At 38.6% G+C, this 15,192-nt stretch overlaps 3 protein-coding genes across 7 annotated transcripts in view; 2 read left to right on the top strand and 1 right to left on the bottom strand.

The window, feature by feature from the left end:
* Nucleotides 1–15,192, bottom strand: part of LOC106870427 (peptidyl-glycine alpha-amidating monooxygenase B) — a 63,553-nt gene that overhangs the window by 44,426 nt on the left and 3,935 nt on the right. The gene's annotated exons all lie outside the window — the stretch shown is intronic.
* On the top strand, nucleotides 939–4,429 carry LOC106870429 (cytochrome c oxidase assembly factor 5). 5 transcript variants are annotated; one of them, XM_089360704.1, is made up of 3 exons: nucleotides 939–1,078; nucleotides 3,133–3,251; nucleotides 4,230–4,429. In XM_089360704.1, the coding sequence occupies exons 2-3, from the start codon at nucleotides 3,138–3,140 to the stop codon at nucleotides 4,374–4,376; spliced, it is 261 nt and encodes an 86-aa protein (XP_089216830.1). In that variant the 5' UTR covers nucleotides 939–1,078; nucleotides 3,133–3,137; the 3' UTR covers nucleotides 4,377–4,429. The 5 variants fall into 5 exon arrangements, with proteins under 5 accessions (XP_089216830.1, XP_089216831.1, XP_014771984.1 ...); XM_089360705.1 differs by having other exon boundaries at nucleotides 999–1,138; XM_014916498.3 differs by lacking the exon at nucleotides 939–1,078 and adding an exon at nucleotides 1,770–1,908.
* LOC106870428 (protein mono-ADP-ribosyltransferase PARP12) lies at nucleotides 7,075–15,100 on the top strand. The gene is made up of 3 exons (XM_014916496.3): nucleotides 7,075–8,565; nucleotides 12,920–13,073; nucleotides 14,742–15,100. The coding sequence occupies exons 1-3, from the start codon at nucleotides 7,640–7,642 to the stop codon at nucleotides 14,910–14,912; spliced, it is 1,251 nt and encodes a 416-aa protein (XP_014771982.2). The 5' UTR covers nucleotides 7,075–7,639; the 3' UTR covers nucleotides 14,913–15,100.

A 15,192-nucleotide genomic window follows, 5' to 3' on the forward strand; every position in this document is an offset into this window, starting at 1 on the left:
CACTTTGAACTTTTAAACCCAAACCAAATGATAACAAAGTTCTACTGTGAGCAACTAGAGTGGCTTAAGTCAGTGCTAGAAGAAAAACAACCATCTTTGATTTCAAGACAAAAGGTATTCTTCCATCAGGATAATGCTCAGCCACATACAGCAAGGACATTCCAAAGGTTGGAGCAGTTTGAATGGGAAACGATGCTCCACTCAACATATTCGCCAAACATTGCTCCATCTGATTATCATTTATTCCACAGTTTTCAAAATTATTTGGATGAAAAAATATGAATTCTGTAGATGAGGTTAGAACAGTACTGGTGGATTATTTTTCGTCATGGACAAGTGAATTTTAGAAGAGAGGCCTTGCAAGTCTATCAGATAGAGGAAAAGCATTGTAGAATATGAAAGGAGAGCATATTTTAGATTAGAAAAGCAGTTTGTTAATCTTAATTTTGAAAGAATGATGAAAAACAGCATTATTTATGGGATGACCCCATATTTAAAGGTACGGGTAATCTTATGAATACACGAAACTCTAAGATCTAATTATTATTAGTTAGATTGTTCTTATCTCTATATTTGAAAATTTCATATAATTCCATACAACATAGTTTACATCCGTATGGGCTATTTGTTTATGGCTGAGAAAAGGAAAGGGGGAAAAAAGAACAGTAGACGGGCGGCGGAAGCCATTGTAACGCTGACCGAACCCAAAGCACCTCCAGTGGGAAATGTGCCACCGGAGAGGGAGACTTTGTCAGCAGGAATTGTGCCGCTGACAGAGCAGTATGAGGTCCCTCCCTGAGAGGAAGAGGAGTTATATGTTCTCCTGTACCATGAGGGAGGGACTATTGACAGTTTCTTGGACCGCGAGTGCGGTCAACGAGAAGCGTGTGTGCGATGACGAAAACGGCGCTGTCGGCCGCCGAACGTGCCAAAGCAACGATGCCGGGATGGCGAGCGCGAGGAGATCGCGACTAGTTCAACGTGACGAGAAATATCGTGACAAAAGCCAGGAGTAATTTTGACAAAGAGAACTTTGTCGGCCTCACCGTGAACTCCGACCTGACAATGGAATAGTCTGGTAGGAGCAGTGTATTTGCAAGGGGTCCGCGGTAGTGCGGATTAGTTGTGTTGCAATATTGTAAATTGATTTTAATACTGTAAATTGATTCTATTGTAAATTGATTCTAATGTAAGAAAAGTAAAACCTCAATGTGTGTTTTAAAGGAAAAAAAGAACAATGTTTTTGAGAGGCTGTGATCGGCGGGCGTCGTTCGTTCTCCCCACTCTTGTATCATTTTGTTGTCATTCATGCTCATTAATGTTTGTGGCCAGCCCGTAGTTACTAATCTGCGTACAGCCCCAGTGGCTAACTATTATGAAATAAAGTAGCTTGCTGACCAATCACATGGTTCCGGGTTCAGTCCTACTGCCTGGCACCTTGGGCCAGTGTCTTCTACTATAGCCTCGAGCCGACCAAAGCCTTGTGAGTGGATTTGGTAGACGGAAACTGAAAGAAGCCCGTCGTATATATGTATATGAATATATATGTGTGTGTGTGTGTGTTTGTCCCCCGAACATCGCTTGACAACCGATGGTGGTGCGTTTACGTCTCCGTAACTTAGCGGTTCGGCAAAAGAGACCGATAGAATAAGTACTAGGCTTCCAAAGAATAAGTCGTGGGGTCGATTTGCTCGACGAATGGTGGTGCTCCAGCATGGCCACAGTCAAATGACTGAACCAAGTAAAAGAGTATTCTCTTCCTTCGGTCATTTCGATCAAGAGTACCTTCTTACCTCCCTTGCATTTCTCAACCATTATTTACGAAATCAAGGCAGAAACACCTTTATTGAGTATTTCGATTACGAAATAATCGACAATCAACAAACGATCGGTGAATTCACGTAAATAGTATGTGTTTTATTTATTTTTTTTAATTTAAAAATACTGTTTTAAAATCTTAATAGTTTCAAAATTTTCTACTTTATTGTTGTTTAAGGTGACTTTGCTGTTATATGTAATTAAGGGCAATGCGCGGAACTAATATACTATAGTATAGCAACGTAGGTTTTGGTTTTAATGTTTAATTGTATAGACAGATGATGTGACAGAGATATGTAGGAATTTAGACACATTTAATAATTATAGTGCTTCTATCAATTTGGTACCGTAGTGGCTCTCTTCACTTATGAATATTTTTTTTTTTTACTTGTTTCAACCATTAGACTGTGGCCATGCTGATTCACTGCCTTGAAGAATTTTAGTTAAACAAATCAACTCCAGCACTTATTTGTTTTTCCTTTAAGCCTGATACTTATTCTATTAGTATCTTTTGCCTAACTGCTAAGTTACAGGACATAAACACACAAATACTGGTTATCAATCGGTAGTGGGGTACAAACACACACACACACACGCACGCACACACAACGGGCGTCGTCCAGTTTTCATCTACCAAATCTAATCAGAAGGCTTTAGTCTGCCTGAGGCTATAGTAGAAGACACTTGCCCAAAGTGCCACATGGTGGGACTCAACTTGGAACCGTGTATTTAGGAAGCAAAACTTCTTACCACACAGCCACACCTGTACCTATACGTTTTTTGGATGCGTAAGCAACTTCTCTTTGATACTATCAATGATTTTGGTATTTCATCAAAAATATTCTTTGCAAATTTGTATGAATCTTTGTAGAAGTAGCTTCTCTATTTTCCTTGATGTTTTCTCTTCTGGAAGAGATATATCACCCTGATGTCTCTGCACATTTTCTTCTCATCCTCATACAACTCCAAAAGGTCTCCCTTCATTTCTTTCTCAACCTTTTACTTCTCAGACCTCAAGTTCACCAGTAGGTATTGCCTCATCAACAACCTCCCTCTTAACTATTTTGCCCCCTTTTTATCACTAATAGTCTTAGTCCCAAATTCTTCCAGGCAACAATTGTAAAACTTTCCTGCACTTTCAACATTCTCTAATCCCAACCTTTCAGACACAATCCAGTCCTTATATCTTTACTTTTTTTTCTTTATATATCTTCTTCCTGTTTGTATATCTCACTTGCTGTTTGTATATCTATACTTTCAGCACTTATATATATCTACTGCCAATTCTTATATTTCTTATATCTCTACTTTCAGTCCTTATGCCTCGCTATTATGAAGCTGAAGAAGAAAGTTCTAGTATCTGGAAACCTGCATGTTCTGGCTTGCGTATAGAGTTGCAAGAATGTATAGCTGAAAGTGATTGTTACAAAAAGGTGGTAATTTTTTCCATTACAAAAGAATGTTTGTGATTTGCACAGTTTCTTTACTATATAAAATATATTAATTTGGCTCTTGTTACCTAAAACAGCTGCATCCCTCTAGAAATACTTCAATGACTTATGATTTACAAGGGAAACATTAATTTCTTTGTCAGATAATTTACAGGAAATGTTTCTGAAGATATTGAACAACACATTCATTTTTGAATATTTCCTTTTGACCAGCTAACAGATGAATCAACTTTTTCTTACTAACAGTCTCTTACATGCTCTGCTTCTCCTATGCACTAGGTAGGATAGAAGCTTATAATCTTACAAAGATTAATCCTTTCATAATCATAATTCTAGGAAACAAAAAAGAACTGTGTTTCAGTGAATTTTGAATATAATCAAACATCTGCAAGGATTTTGGCAAATATCTTTTATCTTTATTAATATTGTGATAGAGATGTAACTATGTAAAAAGTTTTTACGTAAATTTCAATGGGAGATTTTATATCAGAACCAGAAACAAGTTAGCATCAAAAGATTTTTGTATTTTGTCTGTGTAACATGTATCATCATCATCATCACACACATACACATGCAGCCATTGCCATATGTATGTATATATGAACGAAATGTTTCTAAATGAAGAGAATGAATGGGAGAAAGAGGGTCTGCCAGATGTCGACCCAACAGAGGGACCAGCTATCTGAATTGATTGTACCTTGATAGATAAAGCAATTAAGAGTATGAAGACAGGGAAAGCCCCCAGCCTTAGAATTGTGTCAAGCAAGTTGCTTCGTCTTTGTGTGCTTTTCTCAATCTTGATTCTTTGAGAAAAAATCTTCTCTCCAAATATATATATATATATATATATATATATATATATATATGTTTTTCCAAATGTGTTTCCAAACTATGTATTAATGCTATTTTCATATTCATTACCATTATTTTAATTCCATTTTTTCTTGTTCTTTTCTTTAGGATGGCCACACAATCAGAGAATGTGTAGCCCTTGGAAATCATCCATCTATCCCTAATGAGTGTAATGTTTTGAGGAATTCTTTTTTTGAGTGCAAGAGATCTTTACTAGACATGCGAACTCGGTTCCGGGGCCGGAAGGGTTATTAACATATGCTATATTAATTATGTAATTTAAATAAATGTTTAATATTTTAATACTTCATGGTATTTATTGTTTTTTTTATTTTTTATATGCTTCACAGTCTTCAAGTGAATTGATTAAATTAAAGTTACACACCAAGTGTTTGTTGTTCTCTGCTATCTACGAATCTATCTTAAGACTCATTCACACCAATTACCACTCATCATCATCATTATTTAACATCTGTTTTCCATGCTGTTGTGGGTTGGATGGTTTAACAAGATATGGCGAGCCAGAGGACTGTACCAAACTCTATTTCCTCCTTTGGCATGGTTTCTACAACTGGATGCCTTTCCTAATGCAGCCATTTCACAGAGTATACTGGATGCTTTTTACTTTGCACCAGCATCAGTGAAATAACCAAGTGTGTAAAGAAAATATATTTCTTGAAAAATACAAATCACACCTGACTATGAACATATAACCAGAGCGAGATCGTTGCCAGTGCTCCTGGACTGGCTCTTGTGCGGGTGGCACATAAAAGACACCATTTTTTAGCGTGGCCGTTGCCAGTACCGACTGACTGGCCTTCGTGCGGGTGACACGTAAAAGCACCCACTACACTCTCTGAGTGGTTGGCGTTAGGAAGGGCATCCAGCTGTAGAAACTCTGCCAAATTAGATTGGAGCCTGGTGTTGCCATCCGGTTTCACCAGTCCTCAGTCAAATCGTCCAACCCATGTTAGCATGGAAAGCTGACGTTAAACGATGATGATGATGATTTTAATTCATGAATGTATAACCACCACTGTACATGTTTTATCTCATTACTTTAACTCCTGAGTTTATATAAATTTACCCTCCCCAAAAGGTGTACCCTTAAAAAAAAGTGTAGTTATTTCCCCTGTCTCAAATAATAACAATCACCAATTACCTCCCCTTAGATTTTTTTATACATGCTGATTCATTTACAAATAAACTATCATAGAAGTATCATGGACTAAAAATTTTAAGAAAATACAGAATTGCAGTGTTTTCACCAATTTCAATGTCATGATTAGCGAAACACAAAGCCGGTTAACTATCGTAATATTCTATCCTTTAAAATATAAAATATCTGCTACGACTACAATTTCACTTGCCTTGATAGATCTTCTTCCCAAGCACATCATTTGTCATTGCCTCCGTGAGGTCCAGTCTGCAGAAGGTGCTTTTTACGTGCCACCAGCACAGGTGTTAGTTATGTGACACCAACAACAACCACAGCTATGATTTTAATTGGCTTGACAGGTTTTCTCAAGCACAGTATCTCACCAAAGTCTTGGCCACTAGTCATTCCCTCCATGAAGTGCAACATTTGAAGATCATGCTTCACCACCTCATCCCATGTCTTCTTGTGTCTCCCTCTTCCACAGGTTCCTTCCACTGATAGAGATCAGCACATCTTCCCACAACTGTCCACATTGATACGCATCGCATGACTGTACCAATGCAATCACATCTGATGCCTCTTATGCCAAACTTCTCTCTTAAGACACTTACACTCTGTCATACATGCACATTGACATTACACATCCTGCGAAGCATACTAGCTTCAGTTCTTTCAAGCCCACACATGTACTCAGCAACCACAGCCTATGTAACATGGCTGTTCACACACTGGCATCATACAATCTGCCTATCAGAGGTAGGGGCTCGCTGAACTTTGCCCAACCTGTTCTTATTCTAGCAGCTGACTTGGCCACCTAGGTAACAGAAGCTATCAACTACTTCTGGTTTTCCCCTCTGACATTTGATGGGGTCTGTTTCTTGAATATTTATAGTGTTGATTGTACCTGTGTACCTTCCACACACAAGAACTATACACTTCAATATTGTAAAAAAGGGAAAGTAAGTTTCTGAGAATTACGAGTTCCTTTCTCCCTTGTTTCTTGAACGTTTTACAGACACATATACATGCACACAACCACTTGACACCACACAGCTGTATCAACTAATCTTTGGGTTAATTGATATAATATGTATATATGGGCATCCAGCTGTAGAAACTCTGCCAGATCAGATTGGAGCCTTGTGCAGACATCTGGTTTGCCAGTCCTCAGTCAAATCGTCCAACCCATGCTAGCATGGAAAGTGGACGTTAAACGATGATGATGATGATAATGAACATGTTTATATATGTGTGTAGATAAATTTCAAAAAGAGACATAAAAAGAAATTAAAGAAATAAAAAAAATTTTCTGAAAATTGCCAAACACATAGACAAAACATGATTTTTTTCATTTGACACATAGGATATCAGGTCGAGTAGCCCATCCCGCTCAAAAGGTCCCTGAATCAGAGTTAAGGATGTTGAACGAAATACCCATGTTTCCAAAGGTGAATTATCCAAACCCCAAAGCATTCCTCTCAACACATGGCTATGATGCTTCCCCACTACTTCTGCTCGTGATCAGAGATGCACATATCGTCAGCCACCAAGGGACATGCTCAACTGGTTAAGGTCAAACTGAAATGCAAATCTGTGGTATTGAGCAGAATATTTACTGTAACCCATCTTTTATACCAAGACAAAACAATGTACATGATAACACTTCCAATCAGTTAAGATCAGAAACCATGAGAACCACTCTTATTATTATTATCATTATTATTATTATTATTATGGTTACTATTTCAAATTCTGCTGAGGTTGACTTTGCCTTTCAGCCTTTCGAATCAGTAAATTAAGTACCAGTCACGTATTAGGATCAATGTGATCAACTTGCATTCGGTAATTTTTCAGATTAACAACTGCACGATCTTCACTAGGGTTTTAGGGTCATGGTTAGGGTTACGGTTAGGGTTTTAGAGTTTGGGTTAGGGAATTCCGTCCCTAACGTAACCGTAACCGTAACCCTTAAAACCCTAACCCTGACCCTAAAACCCTAACCCTAACACCCTAGGGAAGATCGTGCGGGTGTTAATCTGAAAAATTACCTTTCATTCTGGTGGGTATCAGAGCGTTTGAGTGACATCAGACCCCAACAAACGCCCATAAATTAAATTCATCTATCTGTGTCACGATCGTGACCCGTCGCGCTTTATGTGTTAAAATATGAAAGTATTGTCCACTCTCGAAAGAAAAAATGTTTTTGAGTGTGTGTTCCTTTTCTAACCAAAATTGACATTTTCATTGCAACCTATTTCCTATGTCAAAACAGCGTTATTTTTGTCTGACATTCTTTTCCTATCGCTTCATTTCCGCCATAGCTGAATAGTACTTTCGTTTTAGTTGCGTTAAAGAGAAGATGGCGGCTGCACCTCATGATTTTACATTGCCTGTTTTCAAATTTCTATGTAGAGAAGGATCCAACGGCCTCAATATATATTCTATTGTTGAAAACTTATCTCATAGTAGCAACGATCTGCATTTGAATTTATCATACGTCAGGAAGGTAATTAATAATCCAGAACGCTTCCACCAAGACGACGGTACCATTTACCCTAAAACTTTTCTGCGAATTTGTGGCCACCCAGTAAATCACGATAAAAATTGTACGTCCTTACACCTATGTAAGTTTTATCTATTAAGTGATACCTGCACGTACGGTAAGAAATGTATATATGGTCACAACTTTGAGAGCGAACATAACATGAAAATATTAAAAGAACATGAACTTAATAATTTAAGCCTTGACGAAGTGCGCGGTTTATTAAAAACGCGCTGTAATCGTACATCGGAGACCACACCTCTTTTATGTATATATCACAACAGTCATGAGAAATGTCGAAAGGATGTGAACTGTCACTGCATTCACATTTGTAAAAAGTTTTTAGATTCCAAATGTCAAGGGAAAAATTGTAATAGAAATCACGATATTGACAACCAAGTGACGACCGTTTTGGAGAAATTTGGATTCGATACAGATTTAGACGAGGAATCAATAATCGAATTGATAAAAACTGTCACCGAATTAAAATTTGAAGAAGTACAAGCCCCGTCTTGTGTCCCATCAAAGCCCAAACATAAACAGGAAACGTCTGAATTTTGTCGTTACTTCTTAAAGGGAGGATGTTCACGTGAAAATTGTAAGTTTATTCACTCTAGACATCCTTATATGTGGTGCTACTATGAAGAACAATGGCTTAACTTTCCTGAGCAGGTCAACGAACAAATCGAAAAGCAATACGCTGACCCGAACCTAAAGACCGCTACTTTGTTTCAGCAACACAAGTTTGTATACGTTTACTTTCTTTTCTAGTTCACCACTTTAAAGTTAATCCTATACAACAGAATCAGAAATTAGCTAATTGAAGAAAACCAGACAAGCTGAGAAGGAAAACAATAATAATAATATACACCTCTTTCTCTCTCTTTCTTTTACTTGTTTCAGTCATTTGACTGCGGTCATGCTGGAGCACTGCCTTTAGTCGAGCAAATCGACCCAAGGACTTATTCTTTGTAAGCCTAGTACTTATTCTATCGGTCTCTTTTGCCGAACCGCTAAGTTACGGGCATGTAAACACACCAGCATCGGTTGTCAAGCGATGTTGGGGGGACAAACACAGACACACAAACACACACACATATATATATATATATATATATATATATATATATATATATATATATATATATATATATATTCACGGGCTTCTTTCAGTTTCCGTCTACCAAATCTACTCACAAGGCTTTGGTCGGCCCAAGGCTGGACATCGGAATTAGACACTGAGGGAAAATGGCTGTAACTTTTTTATTTTTTAAGTTAGGCGATTTTCGTTTTCGATAATGTCTTCTATATGTCCCTGTCATGCGATTCCGCCTAAAATTTTTTTTTGCGATTTCGCAAGATTTGGATTGTCCGCGTTTAGCTGTTATTTCTAGCATATCAAGTTTCGTGGTGGGGACTCCACATGTGATCCTTTTTCTGTTTCAATATAAATTGAAGCCTTTCATTTTCACATCTAAGTTGCGAGAAGGCTACTCGTACGACCTGGACATGTAGAACACAATGTCAAAAATGAAAATCGCCCCCCCGTGGGGGAATCGCATGACCGGGACATATAGAAGACATTATCGAAAACGAAAATCGCCTAACTTAAAAAATAAAAAAGTTACAGCCATTTTCCCTCAGTGTCTAATTCCAATGTCCACCGACACTTGCCCAAAGTGCCACGCAGTGGGACTGAACCCGGAACCATGTGGTTGGTAAGCAAGCTACTTACCACATAGCCACTCCTGCGCCTAGTAGCAATAGTAATAATAATCTTTTCTACTATAGGCACAAGGCCTGAAATTTGCAGGTTGGGGACTAGTTGATGACATTGTAGTAACGCCTGTGCATGCGTAGAATAAAACAAGCAAGCGTTTCCCGCTCAATTCATACTCTTTCTCGCTGGCCAGCGATTGAGCATGGACGTGTGTTTAAAAGCTGTCTCTACATCTTTCGGTCTTATACTCGACAGCTCATTATTCTCACCTCTGAAGATGTATAACTAAAGATATGTATGTTTTACCAAGTAAATAAATGTTGTTTAAGTTGTTTAGTCTGGAGTTCAGCGTTCCGTCTATTTCTTTAATTTTATAGTAGAAAGTCAGGTATACAATCTAAAGATGTATAACCCACTTTCTACTAAAACATCAACCCCAGTGCTCAACTGGTACTTTCTTCATCAACCCCCCCCCCCAAAAAAAAAAATGAAAGGCAAAGTCGATCCTGGCAGAATTTGAACTCAGAATGTGAAGACAGAGGAAATGTTGCTAAACACTTTATCAGGGTGCTAACAACTCTGACAGTTTGGCACATTATTATTATTATTATTATTATTAGTAGTAGTAGTAGTAGTAGTAATAGTAGTAGTAGTAGTAGTAGAACAAGGCTTGAAGTTTGGAGGGAAAGCTTTAGTTGATACCATGAACCTCAATTTTTTGCTGGTGTTTTATTTTATTGATTCTAGTGTATAGGTTCTCAAAGTGGGTGCTACTGCTCCCCATTGGGCGTTGAAACGGTCCAGGTGGGCGCTGGTGCCTAAGGGAGTGGTGGGGGTCGGAGCAGTAGAGAAAAAAAGAGATGTTGGGAGGAAGACAGTGGATTGGGGGACACTATGAGTTTACCATAATTCATAGCATGACTGAAACAAGTAAAAGAGAGAGAGGGAGAGACAGAAACTAGAGAAGCCAGTATGTGTGCGTATGTTTGATTTTTCTTTGTCTTTATGTTTCTGTGTCTGCAAATAAAACAACAACCTGACTCTCAAATACAAATATTCTCATGTGCTTACAGTCAACCACAAAAGCATGTCTGTGCGTCTTGATATTTCCCCGACATGTTATATTACCTTTGTAAACAAAAGAGACTCATAACTATGTCTGCGTTGTTTCTTTGTTCAATAGATAAGCGTATTATTATCTTCCTTGAAAACAGGTGAGGTTTGGTGACAGGAAAAGCATTCAGCTATAGAAAATCTGTCTCAATGAATTCCATCTGATCCATACAAGCATGGGAAAAAATGGATCTTAAAATGATGACATTGATATCAATAATATATATTCTATTAATAGCAGGGTTCCATTGAAGCTTGTTGGCTGTTTTAATTATTTCTTTGCATAAGATCAGGTTATGAAAGTTACAGAGAGGGTCATAGCCCAACTAATTAGGGAGCGAATCAATTTAGATGAGATGCAGTTTGGGTTCGTGCCAGGTAAAAGCACTACTGATGCCTTATTTCTAGTGAGACAGTTGCAAGAGAAATACCTAGCCAAGGATAAACCTCTGTACCTGGCTTTCGTTGACATGGAGAAAGCCTTTGACAGGGTCCCCCGATCCCTTATCTGGTGGTCAATGAGGAAACTTGGGATAGAAGAATGGCTAGTGAGAGCTGTGCGAGCCATGTACAGAGATGCGGCCAGTAAGGTGAGGGTTGGAAATGAGTACAGCAATGAATTCCGGGTAGAGGTAGGGGTCCACCAAGGTTCCGTCCTCAGCCCCCTATTATTTACCATAGTCCTCCAGGCAATCACAGAGGAGTTCAAGACAGGTTGCCCCTGGGAGCTCCTCTATGCTGATGACCTTGCCCTAATTGCGGAGTCACTATCAGAACTAGAGGAGAAGTTTCAGGTGTGGAAGCAAGGCCTAGAATTGAAGGGCCTTAGAGTCAACCTAGCTAAAACCAAAATCCTAATAAGTAGGAAGGTAGATAAAACACAAACCCCTTCAGGTAGATGGCCCTGCTCAGTATGTAGAAAAGGAGTAGGTAGTAACTCTATAAGATGTACCCGGTGCAAGCTATGGACACATAAGAGGTGCAGCAACATCAAAGGCAGGTTAACTAGCAAGTTAGTTTTTGTTTGTGGCAGATGTTCAGGTGCAATAAAGACTGCAAACAAACAGGAAACAACTTCTATCTCATTCCAGGGTGAAAAACTAGAGGTAGTCGATAGCTTCCGCTATCTGGGCGACCAAGTTAGTAGTGGGGGTGGGTGCGCTGAAAGTGTAGCTGCTAGAATAAGAATAGCCTGGGCAAAGTTTAGAGAGCTCTTACCCCTGCTGGCGACAAAGGGACTCTCACTCAGAGTAAAAGGCAGACTGTATGACGCATGCGTACGAACAACCATGCTACATGGCAGTGAAACATGGGCTGTAACTGCTGAGGACATACGTAAGCTCGCAAGGAATGAAGCCAGTATGCTCCGTTGGATGTGTAATGTCAATGTGAATACCCGTCAGAGTGTAAGTATCTTGAGAGAAAAGCTGAACATTAGAAGCATCAGTTGTGGCGTGCAAGAGAGACGATTGCGCTGGTATGGACATGTGGTGAGAATGGAGGAGGATAGCTGCGTGAAAAAGTGCCACACCCTAACAGTTGAGGGAACCCGTGGAAGAGGTAGGCCCAGGAAGACCTGGGCTGAGGTGGTGAGGCAAGACCTTCGTACATTGGGCCTCACCGAGGCGATGACTACGGACCGAGACCTTTGGAAATGGGCTGTGCGTGAGAAGACCCGGCAAGCCAAGTAAGATCGTTGCCAGTGCCCCTGGACTGGTTCTTGTGCGGGTGGCACATGAGATGCACCATTTTGAGCGTGGCCGTTGCCAGTACCGCCTGACTGGCTCCTGTAGGATTTTCGAGCGAGATCGTTGCCAGTGCCCCTGGACTGGCTTGTGCGGGTGGCACATAAAAGACACCATTTCGAGCGTGGCCGTTTTCGTGCGGGTGACACGTAAAAGCACCCACTACACTCTCTGAGTGGTTGGCGTTAGGAAGGGCATCCAGCTGTAGAAACTCTGCCAAATCAGACTGGAGCCTGGTGTTGCCATCCGGTTTCACCAGTCCTCAGTCAAATCGTCCAACCCATGCTAGCATGGAAAGCGGACGTTAAACGATGATGATGATGATGATGATGAATGGAGTTTGTTGAGTTTAGGAGCCTGTTTATGATGTTAGGCTTTGATAAATTTATTGTGATTTTGGCAGAGACTGGTTTATAAGATTTGTTAAAATTTTGAATTTGATTTTGTCAATCATACTACTACATATTTTATATAGTGTCAGCTACGGTTTAAAATAGTGTTCTGTTTTTCTTTTTGTAGTGATATATCTGAGATTAATTTTGAGAAAATGTTGGCTTCCAAACTTGATGGTGAACACTTGAAGATAGAGAGAAAGCAAGCATCTCAAAGCAGCATAAATTGGGTTTGGTACTGGAGAGCTAAGCCTGAAACTTGGATTGAAATGAGTAAATCGGTAAATTATATTTTTATATTTAACAGAACTATGGTAGGTTAGAGGAATCAGTATAGCATCTAATATATTGTGGAATTTCTTAGTTTCTTTATGTTTTAACTTCAGATTGTTTGTGGAAAGTACTGGTGGTATGAGCTTGATGTCGACGTAACTAATTGAAGGTGATGTTCAAGTATAGCCACAATGCAATTAGTAAATGGATAAGAGAATTTTATAATGTAATATCACTCTATTCCTCTTTCTTATCAATGTTTATTCTCTATAAACAAGTATTGACCAGATCCACAATTGTTTCTTGATGGTTCACATAATGTGTTCTTGTTAAATTCAGCATGTCCTCTATTTACTATTAATTTCTTCATCAGTTTTACATTCATATTTCTATTGGAAACATCTGCAACTGCAACATTGCATCTTTGTATGTGCCTTGCATCTGTACCATGTCATCCATGAAGCTAAAAGTTTTCACCTGTGACTTACAAGACTTTGCCCCAAATTATTGACCTACCTGCCTCAATCATAATTGCTTTACAGCCTCTAAATTATGGCAATTTTTTCATTTGGCAGGTATCATCAATTTGTTTTACTGGTTTATGTAAACATTGTCATTTTTCATTCATGCATCTGCTAATGTGGTACTTGTCTACTTTCTTGTAAGTTAATGTTGTGTTTCCAGTAAATCACATACAATATGTCCTCACCTTGTCACTGCAGATCCCTGCATCCAGTGCTATATACTATCACACTTTTTAATCTTATAACATCTACTCTTCTTTCTTAGAAAGAAATTAGTTTATGTTGTCAACAAATATAGTAATTGATCAGCTCCCTAATCATCATTCAGCAGCTATCTCCCAAGCTGGCTTCTGTTCGTTGGTTTGAGAGGATCCAACAGGTCTAAGGGTTGTGTCCTGTTCCAGTGTCTGCTGTGGCATGGCTTCTTTGGTTGGATGACCCTCCTAATACTATCCATTTCAACAGGCTTCTTGAAGTATGATCAATAAACAAGTGTCACCTTAGTCTGCTGGCTGTGGGCAGCCGACACTTTCCATCATACGTAGCAAAATAAGCTGCGAGTTTTAATCAAATGATAATGGTTTCAAATTTTGGCACTGGGCCAGCAATTTTGGAGGTGGTTGTTAAGTCAATTACATCAACCTCGGTGTTCAACTGATACTTATTTTATCAACTCTGAAAGGATGAAAGGCAAAGTTACCTCAGTGGAATTTGAACTCAGAACAAAGTCAGAAGAAATGCCTCTAAGCATTTTGCCCAGCATGCTAACAGTTCTGCCAACTTGCCACCTTCCTGCACCAATATTCATTTTGTTTGCAGAAGATAAAGGAGTGGATTGCAATTTAAAAGAATTTTTCTAATCGCAGAATAATGCTAATAATATAGCTTGAACAGGATAAACTACCCCTATTTTGCAGAGAAAGGTGGCTAGCTGTCCACAGTTAGCCACTTACACTTTTCTCTGCAAAATAGGGGTAGTTTATCCTGTTCAGGCTATATTATTAGCATTATTCTGCGACTGAGAATTAAAAATCACTTCTTTAACTTTCTAAAAAGATATCCCAACGCTTCTAAAAGCAAGCTTCGCTTGTTTATTTACGTTTGTCCTAATTTGAATTTAATTTTTCTAATATTTCTTCTCTATACTTTCAGGGAATTGAAGAAGAAAATAAAATCATTGAAAAGTCCTTCAATTCAAAAACAAATCTGAAGCTACATTTTAAAGAATCAAATACCTATGCAGTACTGGATGTTAAAAAGATGGTATTGATTCATAAATCTATTCCGTATCCAGTTTGCCGCCGTCCAGAAAAGAAAGATTAAAGTTTATCTACAACAAATCCTTTTTTTTTCTCAAGAGAATTTCATGATTTTTTTGTTGTTGTTGTTTTAATTGATCAAAACTTTCTAAGGCAATTACTTCTAATTTTTAACTTAACATTGCAGTTGATTGTACATTAGATTATTGAATAAATTTAATTGGAATAAAAGTGGAATATAATTAACATACATGTAAGTAGATTCAACGTTGTTTATTGTTGTGGAAGATGACATTCCGAAGTTGTTAATATTAACATAGCTAAAGGTGGCAAACCAACAGAAT

This window comes from Octopus bimaculoides, chromosome 12, assembly GCF_046866305.1.
Source record: "Octopus bimaculoides isolate indiv1 chromosome 12, ASM4686630v1, whole genome shotgun sequence".
NCBI classification, from domain to species: Eukaryota; Metazoa; Mollusca; class Cephalopoda; order Octopoda; family Octopodidae; genus Octopus; species Octopus bimaculoides.

Coding starts and splice junctions, on each gene's coding strand:
- LOC106870428 (XM_014916496.3), top strand. CDS start 7,640: ATGGCGGCTGCACCTCATGATTTTACATTGCCTGTTTTCAAATTTCTA. Junction 8,566..12,919: donor ACTTTGTTTCAGCAACACAA/GTTTGTATACGT, acceptor TTCTTTTTGTAG/TGATATATCTGAGATTAATT. Junction 13,074..14,741: donor GGATTGAAATGAGTAAATCG/GTAAATTATATT, acceptor CTATACTTTCAG/GGAATTGAAGAAGAAAATAA.
- LOC106870429 (XM_014916497.3), top strand. Junction 3,252..4,229: donor AAAGTGATTGTTACAAAAAG/GTGGTAATTTTT, acceptor TCTTTTCTTTAG/GATGGCCACACAATCAGAGA.